This window comes from Bufo gargarizans, chromosome 1, assembly GCF_014858855.1.
Source record: "Bufo gargarizans isolate SCDJY-AF-19 chromosome 1, ASM1485885v1, whole genome shotgun sequence".
In the NCBI taxonomy this organism is placed as follows: domain Eukaryota; kingdom Metazoa; phylum Chordata; class Amphibia; order Anura; family Bufonidae; genus Bufo; species Bufo gargarizans.
In genome coordinates this window covers 549,453,419-549,475,136 of record NC_058080.1, presented here as the reverse complement: position 1 = coordinate 549,475,136, position 21,718 = coordinate 549,453,419, and the positions used below count along the sequence as shown (strand labels likewise).

At 40.4% G+C, this 21,718-nt stretch overlaps 1 protein-coding gene across 16 annotated transcripts in view; it reads left to right on the top strand.

The window, feature by feature from the left end:
- Nucleotides 1–15,171, top strand: part of FBRSL1 (fibrosin like 1) — a 545,433-nt gene extending 530,262 nt beyond the window's left edge. For 8 of the 16 annotated variants that reach the window (XM_044275604.1, XM_044275600.1, XM_044275608.1 and 5 more), the window contains 4 exons: nucleotides 3,250–3,333; nucleotides 9,081–9,164; nucleotides 9,869–10,094; nucleotides 11,820–15,170. In XM_044275604.1, the coding sequence (XP_044131539.1) occupies nucleotides 3,250–3,333; nucleotides 9,081–9,164; nucleotides 9,869–10,094; nucleotides 11,820–13,062 (1,637 nt within the window). In that variant the 3' untranslated portion in view covers nucleotides 13,063–15,170. Of the gene's footprint in view, nucleotides 1–3,249; nucleotides 3,334–9,080; nucleotides 9,165–9,868; nucleotides 10,095–11,819 lie in introns of all 16 variants that reach the window. The other 8 variants (XM_044275607.1, XM_044275611.1, XM_044275609.1 and 5 more) reach the window with 4 other exon arrangements.
- Nucleotides 15,172–21,718: the final 6,547 nt, after the last annotated feature.

The following is a 21,718-nucleotide window of genomic DNA, read 5'->3' as shown; positions in this document are numbered from 1 at the left end:
TAGAATAATTGTCATGTTTTTGTGGTATTTTTTCAGGCAGAGTGTTTGCCCACTAGTGTTTTTTTTTTTTTTTTTTTTTTTTTTCTCATGCTGTTTTCCGCTATAGTGAAGGCATTGTAAAAACACCAAGCACTACTGCATGCTTGGTTTCTGAAAAGAAGACCAACACAAAAAACACCACTTAAAATGCATAAAAATGCTAATGTGAAAGCAGTGGCGTAACTAGAAATGACTGGGCACCACAACAAATTTTTGAATTACAAGTGTATATACGTTATGCCATGTCACTGTCTATACTTTCACTGTATATTATGTCATTGTATAATACTGTTGAGGGGACCCTTAGAATAAAATCTTTCAGTTCTACTCCTGGGTGGGCAACTTCTGGGTTTGGGGCCCAAAGCAGCCGCTACCCCTAAAGCTTCGCCCCTGTGTGAAAGCATCCTAAGCCAGAACAGTTCCTGCCAAGCTGAAGGATTCACTTCTGTGGTCATCAGTAGAGGACGTACTTACAGTAGTTAGGTGTCCTGGACAGTGGTAGGTGTCTAGCTGAAGGCACGGTGTATGATTTATCATTACAACTACATCACCACAAGGAAGATCCCACCAAGAGTGTAATGTCACATATTCATTAAACATTCAGAGTGTGCCACCTGCCTGCTCCCTGCACAATGGAAGCCCAAATGCCTGGCTTTGTCTGGGAGACTCTGGGAAAATACCATATAGATATACGCTTTATTAATGTCGGCTACTGGAGAAAAATTGCAGCTTAAAAGGGACATCATTTTCCCAACAACCATTTGATATTCACAGTTTTTTAAATTCTATTGAAAGCAAAATTGGCAGACTACAGGTAGTAAACGCCAGGCTCCCAATTTAGATAGCAGAGCCGAGGCGTTGCCACATCAATCAGGGAATAAATAAAATGCCTTCCACACCGTATCTGTGTCATCCTTCTCTCCTTATCAGACAGGAATGTCACCGCATGAACCATTGCTCTGGCTGAGCTCCCTTGTTACTCACGGGTGCGCCATCTATCTCCAGACTCGCCGTCTGTAAGATGGATGTGCAGCCGCTTGAGAATTGTTCCATTTAATAAGCACAAGACAGCTCTAAGGGCTCTGCTGCCATCTTCACTTGGAGAAGGCTTATTTTATATATTTTTTCCCACAAGCTTTGAGTGAACAGCTCTTGGAAGCGCTCCCTGCACTGAGCAAATCCCCATTATTAACAGTCTGAAATCTTCAGGGAACAGAATAGCCAGTTTCTGGTGCAAACACTGCTCTCTGAAGTGGAAAATGGTTGTTTAAAGCCTTTACCAGCTCAGTTTGACTTTGTAGAGCAGCTTGTCCTTGACCTAGAAGAAATCATTTCCAAGACAGAGATGAACAGTTCCTGGTACTGTCCGAAGTGGAGGGATGACACCTAAATATTAACAGTCACCTTTTTCAAAAGCCAGGAATGAAAATGACTGTTTTTAAATGAAAATATAATGATCCTTATTAGTCTTGCAAGACAAGTTTAGAGGGAGTGTTTTACCAGGAAATTCACTGATAAACCAGGCCCAGAGCCTTGTAGGGCTAGCTCCGCCGAATGTCATAATCCCTTTCACTAAGCAATCTGTAGTACATATGCAAATGAGCAGTTAAGTGCTCTGGGGGCGGACCCAAGCCACTCTATGCACTCTTACTCCTTCTATGTCCTCTGCCAGCCCCTCCCTCTCCTTAATTGACAGGGCCTGGTTCCTGTATAGTCATCTCGCCTGTCATTTAAGAAGGCGAGGGAGGGGCTGGTTGAGGAAGCAGGAGGAGCCAGGGTGAACTGAGGTGCTTGAGTACACCCATGGTGCACTTCTGCTCATTTACATGTGGATTAAAAGTAATTTTTCTCCAGAATAAAAGTTACAATGGCGGTTCACATTGTACCATCCACTTGTGGTACATATTTATGGCAATCTCTCAGTATGGCTATTCGCTTGTGTATGCCTGACTGTAATGCGAGGGTTAAGTTTTCCTTTCCTGTCGGTCTCTAAATCCGTTCAACTATATAGTCCTGAGTACTGTGCCTGTTTGGTGGACGTCTCTTGAGTACTTTAACCTGCCCTGGTTTAACAACCTTCATATCTTTCATGACTTACATTCGTTCTGCCGGTTCTCTGAACGCTGTCCTTTTGCAACAGTGTGAGCGTCTTGCTTTCTTCCACAAAGATGTTCTGACCGCTACTGTCCACTACATCTGAACGATGTCCTTGTTCCTTAAGTCCATTCCAGGTGCCATGCCGGTGTCTCTGGTGTTTTCGCCAGTATTCCTGACCCCAGTTCTCAGCTGCCAAATTCAGCGGGACCATCCCAGGAGGTAGCGGTCTGGTCGCTAACCCGCAGCGAAGTCTGCATCCCTGTATAGGGGGTTAATGGATGAATACCAGGGATGCACCAGAATAACTCCCTTAGGGTTTGGCCCAACGGCAAACCGGTTCCACAACAATTGTCCGTATGAATGTCTGTAACAATGAAACAGTGGATCGCTAAGTGAAAGGCATAATTACATTCAGCTGAGCTAGCCCTACAAAATATTGGGACAGTTATCAAAACTGGTGTAAAGGAAATGGGCTTAGTTGCCCCAAGCAACTAGAGTCCACCTTTTATTTTTCAAAGGGACTCTGTACAATGAAAAGTGGAATCTGATCGGTTGCTGTGGGCAGCTAAAACTGTTTTTGCTTTGCACCAGTTTTGATTTCCCCCATTGTGTGTGGTTTAACTAGATCTTCTTTTTTGCATTATAAATGTTCTAGAAAAGGGCAGGTTACGAAGAGTCCTTTAGTCATTTGGATGTATGTAGTAAAATGTCTATAGCCTGGGGTTAAAATGTGTGCGTTGGTTTTAAGACTATGACTAGGACTTTTATGGTTGGCAGTTGTTTTCTGCTGTTCAATGAATCAATCATTGTACATAACCTACCTGAACACGGGGGCAGGTTTACAAACAGAAAATCAGCACTAGTGCGGATGTGATGCGGTTTTGCCACAGATCTCACTCTTGCAAAAAAATAAAATAAATCGCACAAACCATTCTGCAGAGAACGAAAAAAAAAAAAAAAAGTGTGTACATGTGATTTGTGAAATCTTACAATTTGCTGGTGCTGTATTGTGCTGTGAGAATCTGCGAGGTAAAACCTGCACATAATCCACACGGTGTGCAGATGCCCTAATTGTTGGCAATACTGATACAGACTCATTTTGTCTATGTCCAGGTCCAGCACACCCTGGAGCCGCAGGATTTGGGCCTTCACCACATCACAGCAGTTTTCTACCCCCAAGTCACCTGGCTGGTAAGTGTAAGTAACAACCACTCCTCACTTTTACTAAATTTGTGCCTGTACTGTCAGTATGGTGGTATAGTTGATGGAAGGAAGGTATGTGAGATCCTCAGGGAACTAGAAGCAGGAGTTGCAAAAGACACCCTTCAGCTTTGTAGTCCCTGTTATGTGAAATCTCATACTTCCAGTTCACATACTTGTTTTAAATGCCTGTCATTGTATAATCCAATATTATGTAAAAAGGAAGGATTGGTCACTCTTATATGGAAATATAGGGTATTTGTTTTTATTAATATTACTAATATAAGTTAAAATGCAAAAACAATAATATAAAATACATAAGATAGAACAATCTCCTATATCTATTCTCTATTTGTAATGTATATAACAAAGACGATAATAATTTCAATGCTGGACAGAAAACAGTGTCACAGTGTCTCCACCTGGATTTGATAGTCTGTTGTGTGGAAGACAAATTGATACAAATATTCGCCCAGTGATTTGGATACAGTTTCAGTTGAATAAATGAATCAGCTGTATAATGGTAGAGAATGAGTCTCTAATATTTGTGTCAAAGTCCATATATATGAACGTAATCCCACTCGTTGTTTCTGCTCCTTTTCTTGATGTTATAGTATATGGCACTAATAGTCCATGCAAAATGCTTTGAAACACAGTGAGTATAGACGAATTGGCCGCTATAGGCCGATGTTGCACCGTATGCGTCTGCTGACTGATGTACTATATTTATAAGAATTATCGCTGTATGTACAATTTCAGTCTTCACAGACAATGTATTTGATCGGTGTTAACTGGATGTTATACCCACTGGGATAGTGGGCTTACCTTAGTTGAAGCCGTCGGATAGAGGTAAGGGCTTGAATGCGAGACCCTGCTTAGCTGGATCAGCCGGCGTCCCGGCTGTAGTGCTGCTCGCGTCCCACGTGTTCTCCGCGGGAAATTTGAACCGGATATGCAAAGTCCTTCTCTCTCAGCGCTGGTAAATGACGTATTGCGATGATTTCAACAATGGATCCAAGAGTTTCTTTTTCTTTATAGTGCACTTGGTAGAAGATGGGGTATTCGTCCAAAGGTGTGACGCTAGACGCGTTTCGGGGAAACACTGTCCCCTTCCTCAGTAGCATACTCCCATCTTGTAAAACCTCGTAATTTATACTGATGTTGGTTATCACCAAGGTCCGGACTGGACTCTGGAGTGTTTCATTCAGGGTCAATGTAGCATTTTTTAATATTTTAATGCATTGTTTTCATATCTCGATCTAAGTCATTGTCATATTTGTACCTAACATTTTGGTCTACAGATATAGGATATCATATCAAATATTGATATTTCATTTCTTAATTTTAAACATATGATAAAAATACACTTTAAAAGTATGTAAAAATATAAATAGATAATACCAAACATACTCAAGTCTTATTCCAAAGCTTTTTTAGAGGGTTTGTTCATCCTTCATTTAGATCTTCTTTTCATTAAAAAACACTTCACTTCCAAAAAACGCACCTTATTACAAAAAACGCAGATGCGGTTTTGCTGCGTTTTCTACAAATTTGATGCGCCCTTTCTCCTCTTTCACTTCCCAAGTGTCCAATATTATTCAAAGATGTTATATATATGCTATCTCCTATTGTGCGGTGTATATAGTAATAGATGTAGTAGTAGTAGAAGAAGTGATAAGATGATAAAGGGGTGGCACGTGTGGGGTAGAGGGAGAGTCGTGGTGCTGGGAAAAACAGCCTGACAACGACTCTACATCGACACCCACACGGACCACCCACATTCTATATAAACCCAAAAATTTCTAACTCCGCATTTAGGCCTCTAGGTAAGAGACTACCAAATTCATAGATTTTTCTAGATTCCGCTCTTGATAGTCTCTCAATTTGGTTGCCTCCTCGCCAATGTTTCTCCACCCTTTCCAGTGCCATGAAAGACAGACCCTTAGGGTTTTGTTGATGTACGTCCTTGAAGTGCTTGGACAGCGAGTGTTTTTCATACCCTTTAGAGATATTATTAAGGTGTTCCGCTATCCTAACCTTCAAGGTACGTTTGGTCCGCCCAATATATTGTCTCTGACATGGACACTGGATTAGGTAGATAACATTGGTGGAGTTGCATGTGAGAAAGTGCTTGATGGTCATAGTGTGTGAGTTTTGTGTGGAGGTGGCTGTGGTTGTTTTCCTTGGGAATTTGGTCTTCCTACATCCCAAACAACTACCACATCTGTAAAAGCCCTTCTGTTGGAGCCAGTTGGTTACTTGGCCTTTTTTCTTTCTTTCTTTTACTGAAGAAGCTATTTGGATTCCCAAATTGGGGGCTCTTGAATATATGATTTTGGGGATTGGTGGTAGGAGCATCCCTATAGTTTTGTCCCTATGTAGATGATGCCAATGGGATTTTATAATGGATTCTATTTGTTTGGCCTGAGTGTTGTATGGTAAAATGATTCTAAACTCAGAATTATTTTCTTTTTTACATTTTTGTGTTGGTTCAAAGAAGGTTTTCCTGTCCAACTCTTTTACTTTGACAAGGGCCTCATTAATAATTGTATCTGGGTAGTTCTTTTCCTTGAACTGTTTGCTCATACTTATGGCTTCCTCCTCAAACTTGTCCTCTTCCGTGCAGTTGCGCTTAAGACGGCGGAACTGCCCGAATGGGACGTTGATTAGCCACCTTGGTAGGTGGCAGCTTGAGAAAGGAATATAGCCATTCCTGGCCGTGGGTTTATGGAAAGTGTTACATACATATTTGTTGTTTTTTCGTATGATCTCGATATCCAAAAATTCCACTCTCACTCCCAATGTTGGAGGTGAACTTTAAGTTGTTTTCATTATCATTGATCTCCTCAACGAATTTGTTCAAATTTTCTTGTGTTCCACCCCAAATAAAGATGACATCGTCTATATATCGCCGCCACAGGACCAGGTCTGCCCCCAGGATCGGGTCGATGTTATTTATCTCCCACTGAGCCAAAAATAAATTGGCATAGCTGGGGGCAAACCTGGTCCCCATGGCGGTTCCCCTCCTCTGCAGGTAAAATTGATCAGAGAAGAGGAAATAATTATGATGTAGGATGTGGTTAACACCCTCCAACATGTATTCTATTTGGTTCTCTTCCCACGTCGTACCCTTAGATAATTGTTCCCTCAAAGCTGAGATACCCTGATTATGATCAATAATGGTATAGAGGGACTGGACGTCCAGGGTACCCATTATCCAATGGTCCTGGGCGTCCAGGCCCTCCAAGAGCCCTACAATCTCAGTGGTGTCACGTATATAAGATCTGATCTTCCTCACCTCAGGCTGGAGTAGGGTATCTATATACTGAGATAGGTTCACTGTGAGGGATCCAATTCCCGAAATAATCGGGCGGCCCGGTGGGTCCACAACATTTTTGTGGACCTTTGGTAGGCAGTAGAAAATTGGTAACCTACCCGGCATGTCTAAAATAAAATTATATTCCGATTGTGTTAGAATCTTCTGTTCTAAACCTTTTTTACAATATTCTGAAAGTACCCGTCTGAAATCCTCAGTCGGGTCCTTTTTCAGAGGGATATAGGTTGTTTGATCCGCCAACTGTCTCAAGCATTCCTTATTGTATTGCTCCTCTCCCCAAATCACAATTGCCCCTCCCTTATCGGCTGGGCGGACAACTATTTTTTCATTTTTCTGTAATTCCCTTATTGCTTTTATCTCCCCATTTGTGAGGTTGTTTTTGTGTACATTTCTTATTTTTAGTTTTTCCAAATCTGCCTCCACATTTTTCTGAAATGTGGCCATTTCTGGTCCAATCTCAGATCTCGGGAATTTTTTTGACTTATTTTTTAATTGTGTGTGGATATAGGAATCTTGTGTTTGATATTCCATCATAGGTGGATTTTTAATAAAGTATTTTTTTAGGCAAATTTTCCGAATGAATTTTTGAATGCCTATATACGTGTTAAATTTGTCCAAAGAGAGTGATGGTGCAAATTTTAAACCTTTATTTAAAACTGTGACCTTGGTGGTAGTAAGATTTATTCCACTTAAATTGATAATATTATTGTCAATAGTGTTTAATAGTGATCCCTGTGTTCCCCTCTTCCTCTTTGATCGCCGTGTCTTCCTCTTTTTTGATAATAATTTTCCCTGTGATGTGTTTCTCGTATGTTCTCTGGATTGTAATTGTCCGGGGAGTCTAGTGTCCATAATCCGTGTCTCCCTGAATCTGTTTTTGACCGTGTTTGGTTTCTCTGTACCTCTTGAGCCCTGTGTCTCAAATTGTAAGGTGCTCTGTATGTATAAGGGGTTGTCCTCCCTTGATCTATTGGTTGAGATTGTTTTGGTTTTAACCGAGGGGAATGGTGGGGGGGGGGGTTTGATCTAAAAAAGAATGATCAGCCAGGGTCTCAAACCTATTGTGTCGGTATATCATACCGTCTAGACTCTCTAATCTCATTATGTTTAGGCTGATGATTCTCTCTTACTTGTTCTTCCCTATTGGGTCTCCTCTCATCAGATTTGGCAGTATATTTATGTTTTTTAGTTTTTTTGGATATAATTTCTTGTTCTATTTTGTCTAGGCTCTTATGTTATCCAGTTAACACCGATCAAATACATTGTCTGTGAAGACTGAAATTGTACATACAGCGATAATTCTTATAAATATAGTACATCAGTCAGCAGACGCATACGGTGCAACATCGGCCTATAGCGGCCAATTCGTCTATACTCACTGTGTTTCAAAGCATTTTGCATGGACTATTAGTGCCATATACTATAACATCAAGAAAAGGAGCAGAAACAACGAGTGGGATTACGTTCATATATATGGACTTTGACACAAATATTAGAGACTCATTCTCTACCATTATACAGCTGATTCATTTATTCAACTGAAACTGTATCCAAATCACTGGGCGAATATTTGTATCAATTTGTCTTCCACACAACAGACTATCAAATCCAGGTGGAGACACTGTGACACTGTTTTCTGTCCAGCATTGAAATTATTATCGTCTTTGTTATATACATTACAAATAGAGAATAGATATAGGAGATTGTTCTATCTTATGTATTTTATATTATTGTTTTTGCATTTTAACTTATATTAGTAATATTAATAAAACAAATACCCTATATTTCCATATAAGAGTGACCAATCCTTCCTTTTTACATATTTACTTACCATTTTGAGGGGTGACTCATTTTTGGATTGGAGCACCTGTCCTGAGGGAAACAGAAGTGAGCGGATCCCCTTGTTTTTTGCCATAATCCAATATTAGTTTTGTGGAGGTTGTATTGACTTTGGATCCTTCTTCACTTCAGTGTTGGCACAGTAGGAGCAGTTACTCTGACGTTTGTTCTGTCAGAAGGTGCTGTTTCAGTCTACAGCACCGACATTTCACTGTACAGTTATATTGGTGTCCCACTGACCCAATCATCCCCAAAGAGATGCCCAAAGTACTTGACACAAAGAAATATTGTACGTTCACCTATATTCAAGGCTGTTAATTTGCTCTCAGAATTTGTACATAACTGCTTTTGACCTGTCCCCTCCCTTAAATTTAAGTAGCACAATCACATCCTTCCTTTGGTTGTCCAGCTACTGCTGCTAAATGAACAGACAGCATTTATAGGAGACTCATAAAAACCGTACTAAGCCCAAACGCTCCAGATAGGACATAGTGAGAGGGTCAGGAGCGCGTTTCATTCTCTAGTGCTCTTGGATAAACGCCTCTTCAATCCCTGTTTGCCTTTCCAGATCCATTTAGCAGGTCAAGCAGCTTCAGCGGCCTTGGGAACTTAGGCAGCAATGCCTTTGGAGGATTAGCCAGTCATGCTCTAAGTAAGTACTGGCTCAGAGTTTTGCAGTCAATCGTAAAGTAGACTGGGTACGTCAGTATAAATCCTTGCATTTTGATTGGTCACCTGCTGTCCCAGGGTAGATGAGGAGTAATCATTTCTGGGTCACTCGGGCGCCTTTCATATGCATATCCGCTGAAGTACTGCAAGGCAGTTCTAAATGTGCTTTGGTGGCAGTGGTGCTGTGCTTGTGATTTGCATAGTAGTGCAGACAGAGAAGTATTGGTGCTGATCTTTATTGTGCCCATTTCAATATACAGGGTATATGTAACTCTCTGTGAACATCACCTGCTAAGCAGTGCCGGGAAAATTAAAAGTGACGCTGAAAGCAGCAGTGCCTATTACTTATCATTATCTAGGAAAAGAAATTTCATGCAAGGGCATATTATGTCCACCACTAAAATTTATCTCCGCAACTCCTTTGTTTCTTCCCTGCATGAGCACAATACCTTAAAAAGCTCACGTGGGCTGTGTAAAGGCACACATGCACTGCTCATACTGTACCTGTCTTCTGGATCTTAAAAGCTTTTAGACATCGTATTACAATTATTGGAATTACACGTTTGAGCACTTTTATTTGATTTCCAGCAGAGCAATTTCACTGGCACTGCTGCTTTTAGTCCACGCTGTTTTAAGTTATTTTCTTTTCTCAAACATAACTAAGTTCATATTTCCATACTTCAACAGCTCACAACAGCTTATTCACTCACAAAGAAAGTCCAACTCTCCAGGGCTTCACCAGCCCCCATGAACCATGGAACCGGCTACATCGGACTCCACCATCGTTTCCAACACCACCCCAGTGGTCTAAGGTTGGAGAGACGGAGCGGAGCTCGTCTGTGAACAGCCATGAGAGAGACAGGGAAGACAAGAGGGAAATATCTCTAACAAAGGATGAAAGAGACAAAGAAAGGTAGTTGCCTGCAAATCGTCCATTTATTGTTTCCAGTCCTGTTATACATATATGAAGTTATTAAACCCCCTAGTCCCACCTCCAGTGCAATGGGCTTTTATTTCATTTTGATTGAAGCTTCCTTCACACTGTAATTTTTAATTGCAAATGGTAAGATACAGTTTAGGCTACTTTAACATCTGCGCTTTCCCTGTTCCGCTATTGAGATCAGTCATAGGAAAACACTTAAATTTTGTCCCGATTCATTGTCAATGAGGACAAAACTGAATTGAAGGGAATGGAGTGCACAAGAACCGTTTCATTGCGTTGCAATGACTCACACAAAAATGGTGCAAGCAGCATTCTCAAATGCGTCCTGGGATGCGGAGCAAGACTGATCCATCATGACCCTCAATGTTAGTCAATGGTGACAGATCAATTTTCTCTGACACCCCGTTGACTTACAGTGGTTTTAGAGACTGATCCGTTAAGGCAATTGTAGAGAATACAACCGGATCATAATGGATGCAGACAACGGAAGCTTTATTGATGATCCATGACATATCCAGCAAGAAAAAAAGCAGGTGTGAAAGTAGCCTGATTTCATGAAACAATGTTTTTCACGTCTGGTCACATATTGCATAACCAAATATATAGAATGCTCCTTCGGCCATGTACAATATTGCCCTACAAATCACCACCAGCTGCAGACTAACTTCCAGTATTCTTTTACTAAAAATCTGAAATATTGAGGGAGATTTATCAAAACTTGTGTATAGGAAAACTGGGTTAGCTGCCCATAGCAACCAGTTAGAATCCACCTTTCATTTTTCCGAGCTCCTTTGGAAAATGTATTGAGACTGGCTGCTCAACAAATCACCTGTATGTTATTAATATAACCTTCATAAAAAAAAAAAATGTAAATGCATCAGATTGTTATCCACTAATTATACATTAATTATTGACCCAGGTATAAATCATGCGGAGCTCACGCATGAAAAATAAAAAATGTATACAAATGGCCAAACAGTTTATTGTGGCAGTGTTTTTGGACGGTATATATTTGTCTAATGGATATTGTCCATATATAGATTCTCATACACTTTATTGCCACTGTACTAAACTGCAGATAGTCTGCATTGTATCCATGCTGTGTGGTTGTTGTACCCACCAAAGTGAGCCTAAGGCTACTTTCACGCTAGCGTTTTTTGCGGATCTGTCCTGTATTTGCAAAAACGCTTCAGTTACAATAATACAACTGCATGCATCCGTCATGAACGGATCCTGTTGTATTCTCGTATATAGCCATTACAGATCCGTCATGAACAGCATTGAAAGTCAATGGGGGCCGGATCTGTTTTATGTTGTGAAAACGTGTCCGTCCCCATTGACTTACATTGTATGTATTGCTCCGCGCCACATTGCGATGAGTCTGCAATGGGAGCGCAACCAAACAGAACAGAATGCATTTTGGTGCATTTTGTTTCGTTCAGATCAGTTTTGTCCCCATTGACAATGAATGGGGACAAACCTGAAGAGTTTTCTCCCGCTATTGAGATCCTATGATGGATCTCAATAGCGGAATTGAAAATGTTAGTGTGAAAGTAGCTGAAGAGGGTTGATTTGAGTGTCATTGTGCTGATAATGTGTAATAATTTATACTTTTATTTACTAGATACTTGATGCAAATGTTAATTTGCTTGATTTGTATTAAGCATCCTGTCTTTTTTTTTTTTTTCTACTTAGGGACATCTTGGATAAGAGCAGACATCATTCTAATAGATCTTCTCCAGCATCTGCCCCAGTCAGCCACCAAATAAGTAACCTCATCCGCAGCAATAGCCAGACACCCAGTGATTCCCTGAGACAAGGCCCTCTAGGGGACAGATCCAAAGATATTGATAGAGATAGTATAGATCGGCTACGAGAAGTTCCATCCACAGAGCACAAGGTCAAGGAGAGTCGTTCACCTGTAAAGGAACCCTCAATTCATGACAAAAGGACGATTGAAGATGGCAGCAAACCAGTCATACAGTCAGTATCACCATATGGTAAACCAGTCCTAAGTGAAAGCTTAAAACTAAGCAGCTTGGGCAAGGACACTGAACGGAAGCCTGAGCTGCAAGCAGATCTCCAGAAAATAAAAAGTGATGTCAAGGTGAAGGAGGAACGCAAGGAGGATTCAGATGTGTTAGTAGTAGGCTCAGAACCTCCACATCCTGTGAGGACAATAGAACATCAGCCTCCTCACCCTCCAACTTCCATCCATGGTTTATCTTTGCACCATTCAATGGCAGCCTCTATGTCTATCCCAATGGGTAGTGTCCACCAAATGAACAACTTGAATATGCTAGAACGCAGTAGGGTAATGACCCCACTTATGGGTATGAGTCCCCTTCCTGGCCGAGAGAGGCTTCAACATGCAGGTTTTGCCTGGGACCCTGTGAGAGATCCATTACGTGATGCTTACCGCACTCTGGACTTGCAGCGGAGAATGGACTTTCACTTACGTGCTGACAGCATGCACAGATACCCAGCAGCTGCTGCCGCCAGCTTCTATGACCATGAAAGATCATATCGTGATCGTGAGCCTCATGATTACAGTCATGAACAGCTCTTGGAGGCAAGGAGAGAACAAGAACGGTTGCGTCATGCAGATGAGCGAGAGCGGATGCACCTAAGGGAAGAGATAGAAAGGGCACGTATGCACCATATTCACTCCTCTCCACTAGAGAGCCATTTGGCACATATGCCCTCCTTTATGCCTCATTTGAGCAGTGTACCCTATCCTAGACTGAGTCCTTCAAGCGCCATGCACAATGGGATCCTTAACCGGACCCCACCCACAGCAGCACTAAGCGCACCTCCACCCTTGGTGCCTGCCAGTAACACAAGACCCGCCTCTCCCCGAAGGACTAATCCCCTCACAAGTTCAGAAACACGGGACTTCTCACCCTCCAGAAACCCTAAAGAGGTTGAGGCCCGATAGTCTGCTCCTTAGGAAAGGAAACAAATAAGGACCCACAGGAATCAAATACCATGAATTTTAAACTTGTATATAAAATCTTTTACGAAAAATGCACTGCTCAAAACCTTCTCTTTTCTTCTCCTGTTTTTGTAAATGTATATTTGTAGGCTAAGCACACTTTTTTTTTTTCCATTTAGCCAGGGTGGACAGTTCAGGGGTGATAAATGTTCCAACCTGGAAACCTAGAGTTCCACTCTAAAGGTCTCTGGTCATGTGACTCTTTTTTTTGACTTGGGAGGCTCAGTAGCTTGTGGGACGGGTTTAGCAAGGGGAGGGACTTTTTAAATGGATTTTTGTAGTTTTTACAGTATTTTGTTTTTCGCTACGGTGTTCCTAGTCTCCTCTGAAGTGAAAAAAAACATACAAAAAAAATTCTTTAATTTTATATTAGTTGCATTTTGCCTCCGGTGAGGGAAAAAAATAAGTAAATCTGTTCTTTCCATTAAATTACACAAGGGGTTTCCCCCCTTCATTACAGGAGGTGTTCTTAAAACACAGCATTGCATATTTATACCTATCTGTTGAAAGCACCTCCAGCACTGAAGGGTCATAATAAATTACTATGGTTTATTCTACAGCTAACAGATCAACAATCTTCGTATGATTTTGAACAGAAATCACAGATCTATTATTAAAATAATAAGATTAATGTACAAAACAGTTGCTTTTTTGCCTTATTTTATCATAAATTTTAGTGTTACCTTTGCAGTTTTTATGGAAAGAAAAAAAATTCAAAGATTTTTGCAGGATTGTATATATTCATTTGCTATGTTACAACGCCTCATATGAATTGGATCCACCGCAGACTTTGTGACAACCACACATGAACAGAATGCACGGATTTCAAGGATCACACTCGCAGCTTCATTATTTACACCTCGTCATCTTACTATGCAATCAGTGTGAGGCGGGTCCTGGAAGAGGGAATTCTACTATATCTTCAAATTCTGCCCTTCTAACCCCCCCAAACCCTGGCCATCAAACTCCCTCCACCACTTTCAAAAAAAATATCAAGGGCACTTGTTGACTTGGAACACTGGAAGAACCAAAATGCATCAAGATCAGTTGGTGGTTCTGATGGAGTGGGCAGTAAAAGAACTAAAGCTACATCTTCCCTTGCCTTCATTATTGGAAAGGTGGCAGGTAGCTTCCACCTCTAATTGTTGCCTCAATCAGGCCAGCAAATGGACCTAATTTATTTTCCTGTGAACCCTTTGTGCTTTAAACTTGTGCAGTGTTCTCATTGAAATCTGTATACAAGAGCGTAGAATCTTAGGAGTGCACAAAAGTATATATATAAATATATCTATATATATAAATGGTGGAAAGAAAAATGTTTAACCATGAGCAGCAATCTTTTGGTCCCCTTTATTTTTTATTTTCTACAAATATGATCCTGCAGTTTGGATACGTTGTCTCTCTTTTTACTCTTTGAACATACCAGTTTTTAAGGTTTATTACATATTCAGTCTCCTTTACCACATGAAGAATAGTAGTATTGCTACTCAAAGAATATGCAGATGTAATGCTAATTAAGTTATTACGTTAATTATTATAAATTATTAAGAATTTAATGGTAAGTGGATTTCCACAGTCAATACTAATCCACATAGGGGGTTCCACTAGTCAACGCCAAATCAAGACTTTAAATTTTATGTTCACTTCTGGTTAACCTATGTTTATATAGTACAGAATTGCACGAAGAGGAACAACATCTTATGACACCCATTATCAGAATCTCTCTACAAGAGTGATTTCCCCTTTAGTAAATAAGGGAACCATTCCTGTTGACCCATCGGCAGACAGCCACTCCAATTTATATTGCACACGCTATAAGTAGAGAATATCTTTCTTTGGGGGAACTCTACTTTTACCATAGTGTTTGGTGCATCTGCATTTGACTTAAAGGGACACTTCCATTAAAAATAATTTCACACTAACAATTATATGTAAATATTCTATGTATTTTTAATAAAAACAGGTGGATGGTTTTCTGGATATAATTTTTAAGTCACATTATGTATTCTACTGGCTGTTTAACTACCTCTTCCTTTGGACTTTTACCAAGACAACACTTGTTCCCAATAATCCTACGAACACTTGTTCCCAATAATCTGCCCGTCCAAAAGGTGCCGCAGATCACCCAATGAATGAACAAAATGGTGAGATGATCGGAGGTGCGGAAACCTCACTCATTGTTCCCAGGCAGCCAATCGCGCGGTCTAAAGAGCACTCTGCTGCCCAGGAACAGTGATTCTGTATTGGGACAAGCGATAACAGTAGTGATCACTCATACTGTGGATGTGATAGCTACATGTAAATGCAGTGCTTCACCCCCAATTAAAGAGCAGCCGACTGTCAGGAAGGAGCGCTTCCTTCCCAACAATCGGCTGCTCCTCAGAAAGTGTAAATGTGCCTTAACTGTATCAGTCAGGTCTTCACTGCGACCAGAGAAGGGGTGAGTGACTCGATTATATTGCTCATTACACTAATCAATGCAATGCCCTTCTGTGGGCATCTTTATCTAGGCTTATCAAGAAAACAATAGTTGTCATACTGGCATCCCAAATTTAACACCTACTGTTATATGGATTCCCCAGCAGATAACCTCTTCCCACACTGTAACAGTAAACTTACATTGGGTTACCCAACCACCTAGGAGGTCTTACCGTTTGTGTTGACTGCTACAGAAGAACGGTATTTTGTATTTAGGAGTTGGGACAACTTTTGAAGTCAACTAATTGGTAGAGGGACTGCATGTAGGGACCCCCACCAATCCAAAATACAAGGGTCCCATTCCCCATTTTGATGGCGCAGCAGATTGGGCATGCTCCCTGCAGCTCCATTTATTCTCTGTGGTACTGGCAGAGATAGTTGAGTACAGCTCTTGACTATTTCCGTTAGTCTCGTAGAAAATGAATGGCGCTGCAGGGTGCATGCTCTACCTGCCACTCCATCAGATCGGAGAATGGGACCATCATTCTTGGGATCAGTGGGGGTTTCAGCGGTCGGACCCCTACCAATTGGCACACTACCCTTGTGAAAGGGTATAAGTTAAAAACAGCCCTATTAATTTTCAGTGGCATAGAACTACCGAAATGAAGAAAAACAGCCAGAAATGTAAAACAAAAATAACCTTTTCCTTGAATATAGAATTAAAAAATAAATGCCCCTTTCTGACGGAAGTGTCCCTTTAACCCTTTTTTGATTATAAAAACTGACACTAAACCTTGCTTAACTGAATTTGGTATTACAGGTTTAGAAACAAAATTCCAGTAGGCAGTTAGATATTGATTGATATTTCTTAGTATATCAATGGCAATGGTCATGTCGAAGTCGTTCTTGACTTCCTAGAACATGATCCTTAAAAAAATATAAATGGTTATTTTTTAATTGTATGCACAAGAAATGATTACTCAGCCTAGGTTCACTGCAATCATTGGCTGAGCAGTCATTTTGTGTGTGTCGAAAGGAACTGTCGGAATGGGGGGCAGAGAGAAGTTGTTGTTTTTTTGTTTGTTTTTACTCCATTTTGATCTTTCCCACTGAAGAAATATATGCCAGAAGTGTCTGTCAGCCCTTTAGACATTAGATTTTTCAGGATGAATAGAACACGGGAAAGAAGCCTAAGGAATGCTTTGCTCTCCTTTTTCTTTTCTTTTTTTTCTGTATTTGTGTGAAAAGCAGTGTGGATTTCTAGGTGTGCAGCATACTGTTATGGCTTGCAGAAGGTATGATTGCATAAATAGAATATTTCAGTACATACATGAAAAGTATTTCAAGTATCCCACAATTTTAATCAATTTAATTTGTTTCTGTTGGCAGTACTTAGTTTGTCTGATATTCATAAATTATGGCCATTGTGTTATGAAAGATACAAACTCTGCTTAAAGTTGACTTGTCATCTATCCTGTCATGTATTTTTCAGTAAATATTTGCAATCCCAATAAAATAAATTCTGGAGTAGCTTTTCTGTCTTGTGCCATTCCTCAGTTTAATACTGGAAATGAATGAATAAATAGACAGCTGGGCTTTACTATTGTCAAAGTGGTGTGTCCCTACGTACACTGCCATCATTGCTGATGTCAGACTAATGACACTTGGCTGTCTGTTTCTTCTTATATTTCAAGGAGGAATAACAGAGTCCTAAGAAAATGTACTCCAGAATTGTTTTTATGTTGAATGCAAGCATTTACTAGAGCAGATATGTCAAAAATACAAGTATTAACAGATACATCTAGAGCGTTGACTTTAGCCTGCCATGAAAAAAACATTCTATGACCATACAAATCCTTTAAGGCAGGCATGCTCAACCTGCAGCACTCCAGCTGTTGCAAAACTACAATTCCCATCATTCCCAGACAGCCTACATAATGGCATGGTGGGAGTTGTAGTTTTACAACACCTGGGAGACCACAGGTTGAGCATCCGTGCTTTAAGGGAATCTGTCATCCTGATATTAGACTATTATTTGCAGTAATATGAGTAGTACTGCTTATAGGAAATTTAGCTCACTATTTTATATTTTCCTATTGCCCCTAGCACTGCTTATAGGGCATCTAGCTCGCTATTTTATATATACCTATTACCCCTAGCACTGCTTATAGGGCATCTAGCTCGCTATTTTATATTTTCCTATTACCACTAGTACTGCTTATAGGGACTCTAGCTCTCCCTCTCTTATATTTTCCTATTACCACTAGTACTTCTTAGAGGGAGTCCAGCTCACTATTTTATATTTTCCTATTACCCCTAGCACTGCTTATAGGGCGTCTACCTCGCTATTTTATATTTTCCTATTACCCCTAGCACTGCTTATAGGGCGTCTACCTCGCTATTTTATATTTTCCTATTACCACTAGTACTGCTTATAGGGAATCTAGCTCTCTCTCTTATATTTTCCTATTACCACTAGTACTTCTTAGAGGGAGTCCAGCTCACTATTTATATTTTCCTATTACCCCTAGCACTGCTTATAGGGCATCTAGCTCGCTATTTTATATTTTCCTATTACCCCTAGCACTGCTTATAGAGAGTCCAGCTTTCTGTTTTCAATTCCTCCACTGTCAGGATTTAAAGTTGCACTGTAATACATTGTCAGGACTGTTGTGCATGTGCCTTTGTTTTTCTTTTATATGCTTTTTATTGTTTTAATTATTTTTATACACAGTTTCCCAGTGCAGCCCAGTCCTTTTTCATACTCCGCTTACTGAGTGTTTTCTACTGTTCTCTACATAATTTTGTCATGGCACAGCAGTCCTGACAATGTATTCCAGTGCAGCTTTGGGTGTGAGGGGTGGGGGTTCTGGGGCGGGGCGGTATGAAAATAAAAAAATGGTGATCTGGACTCCTTAGGTGTAGTACTACTCATGTATTACTGCACATAATAGTCCAAGATCGTGGTGACAGACTTTAATTGTTTATCTTTAAGCTAATTTAAGTGACATATTGTACTTCATGTTAGTGGTAAATTTGAGTCAATATGTTTCACCTTTTATTTATAAAAAAAAATCCCAAATTTACAGAAAATTTGGAAAACGGATAAACAATGAAAGTTTTTTCGCTAAATTGGTGCCCCCATTGTCCCTGGAGCAGATTCTTTAGATCTTGTAACAGGACAAATACCTGGGATAAATTCAGTCCTGTGTTCATTGTGTCATAAATATATATTTCCAAATTCAAGCACTTCACCTTTCCGGCAATTGTCAGCTCATTGGCGCAGTATAAATGCTGCTTTAGGCTGGATTCACATGGGTTTAACCAACCTGAACTGATAGCAACATAGGAATCCATAAGTATGGGTCAGTTAACCCCTTAGGGCTCATGCACATGAACGTATTTTCTTTCCATGTCCATTCCGTTTTTTTCTTGTGGACTGTAAGTGGAACCATTCACTTCAATGGGTCTGCAAAAAAAAAAAAAACGTCAGTTACTCTGTTTTCGTTCCGCAAAAAAAATAGAACCTGTCCTATTATTGTCCTCATTACGGACAAGGATATTACTGTTCTATGAAAACCAGCTGTTCCATTCCGCAAAATACATACGGTCGTGTGCATGACCCCTTAATGATTGGGCCATTTTGCACCTTCGTGACCAGACTGATTTTTGCAAATCTGACATGTCACTTTATGTGGTAATAACTTTGGAATGCTTTTACTTATCCAAGCCATTCTGAGATTTCCGTGTGACATATTGTACTTCATGTTAGTGGAATTTGAGTCAATATGCTTCACCTTTATTTAAAAAAAAAATCCCAAATTTACAAAAAATTTGTATTTCTCTGCTTTTAAGGCTACTTTCACACTAGCGTTCGGCTGTCCGCTTGTGAGCTCCTTTTGAAGGGGCTCACAAGCGGACCCGAACGCTTCCGTCCAGCCCTAATGCATTCTGAGTGGACGCGGATCCGCTCAGAATGCATCAGTCTGGCCGCGTTCAGCCTCCGCTCCGCTCAGCAGGCGGACACCCGAACGCTGCTTGCAGCGTTCGGGTGTCCGCCTGGCCGTGCGGAGGCAAGCGTATCCGTCCAGACTTACAATGTAAGTCAATGGGGACGGATCCGTTTGAAGATGACACAATATGGCTCAATCTTCAAACGGATCCGTCCCCCATTGACTTTCAATGTAAAAGTCTGGACTGATCCGTTCAGGCTAATTTCACACTTAGACATTTTTTGACAATATAATGCAGACGGATCCGTTCTGAACGCTAGTGTGAAAGTAGCCTGAGGCAGATAGTGATGCCTAACAAAATAGTTATTACTTTACATTTCCTCTATGTCTACTTTATGTTGGCATCATTTTGAATGTCATAATTTTTTTTTTTTTTTGAGGACATTAGAAAGTTTTGAATTTTAGAAGCAATTCTGAAATTTTTTAAGAAAATGTCTAAAACCCACTTTAAGGACCAGCAGTTATGAAGTCACTTTGTGGGCCTTACATAGTAGAAACCACCCAAAAATGGCCCCAGTTTAGAAATTACACATTTCAAGTTATTCCAAACTGATGTTACAAACTTTAACGCTTTAGTTGCTCCACAAGAATTATGGAAAATAGAGATGAAATTTCAAAATTTCACTTTTTTCGCAGATTTTCCATTTTAATAAATATTTCCTGTAACACAGCAAGGGTTAACAGCTAAACTCAATATCTGTTACCCTGATTCTACACTTTATAGTAACACCCCATATGTGGTTGTCAACTGCTGTATGGGCGTACGGCAGAGCTTAGAACAGATGGAGCACAATATGGCTTTTGTAGGGCAGATTTCACTGGAATAATTTTCTGGCGCTGAGGTACCCCACAGTGGAAACCCGCAAAAAGTGACCCCATTTTGTAAACTAAACACCCCAAGGAATTTTTCAAGGGGTGTAGTGTGCACTTTGGCCCAATATGCGTTTTATAGAATTTTAGTAACCCTTGGCTGTAAAAAAAAAAAAAAAAAAAAAGTCACCACAAAATTTGATACCCATTTTCTCCTGAATATGGCAAGACCCCATATGTGGTTGTCGACTTCTGCATGGGCGCAGATGAAGCATGATATGTCTTTTGGAGGGCAGATTTCACTGGAATAATTTTCAGGCGCTGTCTTATTTGAAGGTACCCTGAGGTACCCCAAAATGTGACGCCATTTTGGAAACCACCCCCTAAATTATTTGTCTAGAGGTATAGTGAGAATTTTATTATTTTACGGTATTTATCTAGGGGTATAATGAGAATTTATTTTTACATTTTGGAGTTTGTCTAATTTTCCAAATTATAATTGGCTAATTATGGATTGCATAATAAATAAAAAATGGCCAAAAGGGCATAAAAGAAGTAAAAAAAAAAGTAAATTGATTGATTAATCTAGGGAAGTATGGTAAATGTGGAAACGCTGCTTAATGCAAAGTCCAATGTGCAAAGGTGTCAAAATGATATGTTACCCCAATTTTTGTAACAGACCCTACATCTCTTTTGGGCTCTGCTTTTCGCAGTAGTGGGCACCTCTGATGGGAAATGTTGCCCTGGGATAATTCTGCTGGGTACTTGGATAAGGTGGGCTGCAATTTTGTTATACCAAATGCAGGATTTGCTGACCGTGCTATAAGGCTGCAGCATTGGTCTGCAAGGTCCACCCCACCCATATATTTATTGTACTCCTGTATGCAGACAGGCTTACAGACGGTATTTGTGCCGCGCACAGGAACAGAGCTGTTACTGTCTGGATGTATAGCTGTCATTATGATGACAACTTTTTTTTGTCTCAATATTTTAGAAGTAAGATGTCCCCATTAAAAGGCCCTTTATTTCCTCAGACTTCAATTTTTTTGTTCACAAAAGGCTTTGGGAGGCCTCTTTGATTGCGGAGTATGGTGCCACATTCCACTGTCCTGACCGAAAGGCACCTGAAAAGGGATACGCTGGTGTAATAATTGTCAACGTCCCTTTATCTAAAAGCGTGTGCAAAACATCCCACACTGTTTTGCATGCCACATTGAGAGAAGGAGGCATTCAGGAGGGCAAAACTGGGTATATTTGCCCTCATACACTCTAAATTTATAGGTGTAGCCAGATCCACTCACAGAGCTTATACATTTTTAGCTCAAATCGTGCCCTCTTCCTTGGCAAATATTGGTGAA